This window comes from Morus notabilis, unplaced genomic scaffold (assembly GCF_000414095.1).
Source record: "Morus notabilis unplaced genomic scaffold, ASM41409v2 Scaffold193, whole genome shotgun sequence".
NCBI lineage: Eukaryota > Viridiplantae > Streptophyta > Magnoliopsida > Rosales > Moraceae > Morus > Morus notabilis.
Genome location: NW_010357324.1, coordinates 503307 through 508521, shown reverse-complemented (window position 1 = coordinate 508521; position 5215 = coordinate 503307). Strand labels below are relative to the sequence as shown.

At 33.6% G+C, this 5215-nt stretch overlaps 1 protein-coding gene across 2 annotated transcripts in view; it reads right to left on the bottom strand.

Moving 5' to 3' along the window:
* LOC21399897 (pathogenesis-related homeodomain protein) overlaps window positions 1-3845 on the bottom strand; it is a 6463-nt gene extending 2618 nt beyond the window's left edge. The window contains exons 1-6 of one of the 2 annotated variants that reach the window (XM_010089695.2): window positions 3487-3845; window positions 2249-2818; window positions 1523-1688; window positions 1232-1355; window positions 1040-1152; window positions 685-957 (exon numbers count right to left, since the gene is read on the bottom strand). In XM_010089695.2, the coding sequence (XP_010087997.1) occupies window positions 685-957; window positions 1040-1152; window positions 1232-1355; window positions 1523-1688; window positions 2249-2796 (1224 nt within the window). In that variant the 5' untranslated portion in view covers window positions 2797-2818; window positions 3487-3845. The remainder of the gene's footprint in view (window positions 1-684; window positions 958-1039; window positions 1153-1231; window positions 1356-1522; window positions 1689-2248; window positions 2819-3486) is intronic. The other variant, XM_024168413.1, reaches the window with a different exon arrangement.
* Between the last annotated feature and the right edge of the window lie 1370 nt (window positions 3846-5215).

Genomic DNA, 5215 nt, shown 5'->3' with positions numbered 1-5215 from the left:
ACACAAAAATATCTTGTTTCACAAAAAAAAAAAAAAAAAAAAAGAATGTGGCCTCGTTCGTTTCACTGATTCGAGTTTAGAATTCGAGTTTTGCTACAGTAAAAAGCTCTCACAAACAGTCACATCTAACTTTTTTGCTACAGTAAAAAGCTCTCACATAAAATCACATCTCAACTCGAATTCTAAACTCGAATCAACGAAACGAACGAGGCAAATTAAAAACCTATACTACAATGATAAGGTGGGAGAATTTATCCCAATAGTATTTATTGAGAGGACTGTTTCATACATGGATATGGTAATGGCAACTCCTCTCTATTGTGTGAAGTGGAAACAGCACTCCTATTGTGTTAAAAGTTTTTCAATACGAGCTTTACATGAGAGTATTTCTAGATGCTTTTCTTTGACCATCCAACACGAAAATTTGAACTTTCCAAGAAAAATATGAATCCTCTGTTAAACCTTATGAAATAAAACATGATAATCCAGTGGGGCTAGAAGGTCTTAAATTATTGTCATCAACTAGAAGTTCCACAAAAAGAAAAAACAATTAAGGAATAATTGATATCCATACCAAGGAAGGCAAACGTAAATCTTTATCCTTAATTTTGCTCAACAGATCACATAAACTATCCTTTTCTGTTCCTTAGAAACCACATAAGCAATGAAGTTTTGAATACTTACATCATACAACTTCCTATAATCAACTTCTCTTCGCTGCCTGCGACCGCATAATATTTCTGCATCTGACGAGTCATCAGATCCCACACTACCATTAGATGGATATTCATCGTCTGATGCATTGTCATCAGTCTCAGCACCACCAATGCTGCTGCTATTTTCTCCCCTCTGTGGATCATAATCATCATCCGCAGAATCATCTGAAGGCCATTCATCATCAGCATTTAGTGCTGCATTTCCATCTTCTGGTAAGGCAGCTTCTTCCTTGAAAACATCCTTAGTACAGGAAGCGGATTCATTAGTAAGAGTAGAAGTAGAATATTTCTTAGATAAATAAAATGCTTCCAGTTTTACTAACCTCCCAACTATTATTCATGGTAAAGAGCGTGCCAAGATGAGCATTCAATGCTTCCAAAATTTCCATTCTGCAGTCGCAAAATCTGCAAAACCATCCTTGATCTCCAGGGGGAACTATAATTGGCATTCAATTAAAGTTCAGTCATTCAAAGATGCCAGACCAGATTGACAAGGGGGTGGAAAATAGACTCACTATTCTCAGTATCCAATGGAGGGTCAAGACATTTTTGGTGGAAAGCCGAATTGCATGCCCCATCACAGAGTATAATATCATTATCGGGGAAGGCTTCACGGGACTTGCACTTTGCACAAAATATCTAGGCAGGTCAAAAACAAAAACATGAATAGAAAAGTTGAAATACTTGATAAAAATGCAACGTGAGCCGTAATGATCGTACTACAAAACATGTGAATAATAGCCTAGACTCAAGTAACGTAAACACTAACACAGACATAAAGAAGTAATAGTGGTGCATTCATTTACATGTTCATGGTACACAGATCCATCTGGAGCCATGACAGAATCTTCGATGCTTCCAACTGAACTAAGCATATCCAATTGTCGAATGGCATCTCGGATACCAAGCTTACACTTCAAAATCTGCTTCTTGGCCCTTTGAAGTTCCTTTTCTGGTCGAATCTTTTCTCGGCTGCAGCGGAAGTTCAAAATAAAGAAATTAAATCAGCAATGCAGAAAACGACATGGTTAACTCCACACACTAGTTAGTTCATCAATCAACTCTTTTTTTTCCCTGCAGCACCATTAAACTGAGTCCCATAACAATTCTATTGGAAATAAGGAAAACTACCACTTTCTTGGATAAAATAAATAAGATATTGAGTTCTACATAACTGAAATAAATTGAACTCAAAGTCATGGGTAATTTGAAATGCAAGCAAACTATGAGCCTTAAATTGTCCTAACATACGAGTTCTAAAATGTAAATCAACGCGTTTTAAAATGTTCGCATCAACCAACTGTCATATTAAATAATAAAGGCCATAGATGGGTTTCATTAGGCATCCTCTCAAAATAGCCAGCCATACATATATTTTATATTACTCGTTGACTCTCATGAGCATCCATGTTTCACTATGTTCTTTAATGAAATGTCAATTGCTAAATCATAAAACACTATAAGGTCCAAGAAAAAAAAGGAAAGTACTGGTTTTAAAATAGTGGAAACATATTTGAGATGTCTTCTCATACCTCTGCCCTTTCCAACCTTCACCAGAATAAGCATCAATAAGGTTCTGCTCCAGCTTCATTTTAATCATAAGGTACCTCGTTCTCCTCTGCAAGCGAGAAGGTTCGTCAAGTTCCGCATTAACCTTCTTCTTTTTCCACCTTCTCCTCTTTTTCACTCTTTCAATGCTATCATCCCTGTTTTCATTCTCTCCAACCCCTTCATCGCCACTTGGCTGAACCTTTTCGCCTTGAAGCTTCGACGGAGAAAGTTTCTTCGAAGACTTCGTGCCAAGTTTTTTCTTACTCAGAACTCTTTTTGCCATCAATTTTCTACTTATATTACTATTTCCAGTTCCCCTATTTGGAGAGTCCCCATTTTTCTTCTTTGACAAAGGCGAACCAGTCGACTTTACACGAGGCTTCAGTCTTTGTTTATTCTTTATGCTACGATACACCTTACTACACTTTTTAAGTTTTAGTGATGCAATTAGATTCGGTTCGGTTTCTGCACTGGAATGAGATGGTTTACCAGAGTCCTCAGAAGATAATTTCTTTGCAGTACCACGCATACTGAACTCTGACGTATATAATCTGAAAACATAGGCATAAAATCGATTATTTTCGGCTTGATACTATCCAGAAAATGAGAACACAATGTAAAATTTTTTTAATGAAAATAACATGGAAAAAAGACTAAAGGGTTTAGTTATGCCAAACTTCCAAAGTTCAAAATTTCAAATATAATTTTTCTTTTTATTTTTTGTTTATTTTTATTTTTTTATTATTATTTTTTTATAAAAGCCGACTAGCCGAGATTTTCATAATGGAGAAAAACTACAACAAGAGGAACACTTTGAGGACAAGAAAGAGAATACAGAAGAAACCAACAGAACTAAAAAATAACAAGACAAACTAATAAGTAATAACTTGCTAAGGATTGAAATATGCAAAAGCAATTAACACGTATAATGACTCAATTAAGTTCATAACTGAAATACTTAACTTAAGTACATTGTTTTATAGAAAATTAACTAAAAATATACTAAACATGGTTTTAGCATTCTGTGATCATTTGGGGATTCGGAAATAGAAACCAAGAAACGAGCTTGATCTAATCATGGTGACGATCACATAAATCAATCCCAGATCACTAAAAACGACATAAAAAACGAATACCCAGAAGATAATTAGCCAAGAAAAGACCAAAATCAAGAACTTTAAATCAAATGCAAAGCCAATAAAGGAAGTGAGAAGCTCACCAAATAGAGAAACGAAAGAGTGGGAGAGATTTGTGTTCTTCAGAAGTGTTGAAAGGCATATTTATGTATAAATAAGGAAGAGAAAGAGAGGCATTTGAAATTGAAAAGAGTTTTGATTGATGGGATTGGAATGGGAGAGTAGGAGAGATTTGTGTTCTTCTCAAGGCTTTTTGTTTTTTTTTCCTCTTTTTTTTTCAGAATTTGAAATTTGTTGGGCTTCTTTTTCTTCGGCTGTGTTTCTCGGTAAAGTATAGTCGCCGGCTTTGCCTACTTCAATCCCCAAAAAGAGTCACCCATCGGTCTCCTCTCTCCCTCTCTCTCTCTCTCTCTCTCTCACACACACACTCTCTCTCTCTCTCTCTCTCTCTCTTCTTCTTCTTCTTCTTCTTCTGTCTTTTCTTGTCTTTCTCTTTGAAGGGAAGTTTGTTTCTTTTTCTTTCTTTTTTACCTTCTAACTCTTCTAGTTCGTCTGGAACTACCATTTACTTGCATTTTGCAGCACACTTTGGTTCTTTCTTTCTTTTTTTCTTTTTCTTTTGTTTTTTTTTTAGTTTTATAATTCGGAAAAATCACCCTTTTTTTGTTCTTCAAATGTAAAAAGTAACACATTGTTCGTTTCATTGATTTGAGTTTTTAATTTTAATTTTACTACAGTTAAAAGTTCTCACAGAAAGTCACATCTAATTTTTTCTACTACAGTTAAAATCTCTCATATAAAGTCACATCACAACTCAATTTAAAAACTCGAATCAATAAACTAAACGAAACAGTGAGACTTTATTTTTTTCCTTTCTTTTCTCTCTTATAAAGGTTATATGATGTCATGTATATATTAATTATAAAAGAAAACATAAATTCTTGCAAGAGGAAAAGAGAAAAAAAGGGGTAGAGTGATGCAAGTTTTTTTTTAAGATTTTTATTTTTTTCACAACTCAAATTAATTTAAATTAAACTTTTTTGCTATAATTTTTTTCTTATATATACAATTTAAGTTCTTAACTTGAGTTGTGAAACAAATAGTTTAACTTTTTTTTTCTCTCTTAATTGTCTTCAAAAAACTCCAATGACATTTTATTGGAAAATTTGATTTCATCGAGAAAATTGATTAATTTTCTTGAAAGTTCTTTAAAAGGATAGTCAATTTATATTATAAAAAATATATTAAAGGACGTATATACAAATATTCAAATTTTGAAAAAAGATAGCAGTGTTTTATTGCTATTAATTTTAGCCTTGGTATTTATATTTCTCATCATAGTTCCAATCTCCTAAGACGATGGTTGAGATGAGCCAAATTGACTTGAGAAACAAAAAATAGGTTTGTACCAAACTTTAAACCAACTTCTACTTCTACTAAAACAAACCAGCGAGTCGTATGAACCAATTGTTTTCATAGATTTAAATCAAAATTCAAGTACGTGAGGATACGTGGGAAGACCGCATTATTTGGAAAACCAGAATTCGTATAGCTGACCCTAATTATGTCGGGAATGTGCCTTGGTAATAATGATGATGATTTGAATCAAAATTTAACCTTTTTGCTGCAGACAAACAAACTTAAAATTTCTTTGTTGATCATATTGAATTCAAAATCGCTTTTGTAAATCCAATTTTGGTGCCCATAGCGCCCGCTAACTCAAACTAACAATGCTAAAAAACTCATTCTAGTAATAAGAGATGTAGGCCATGTTTGGTAGCTTGTATTGTATTATATAAGATGTATTATATT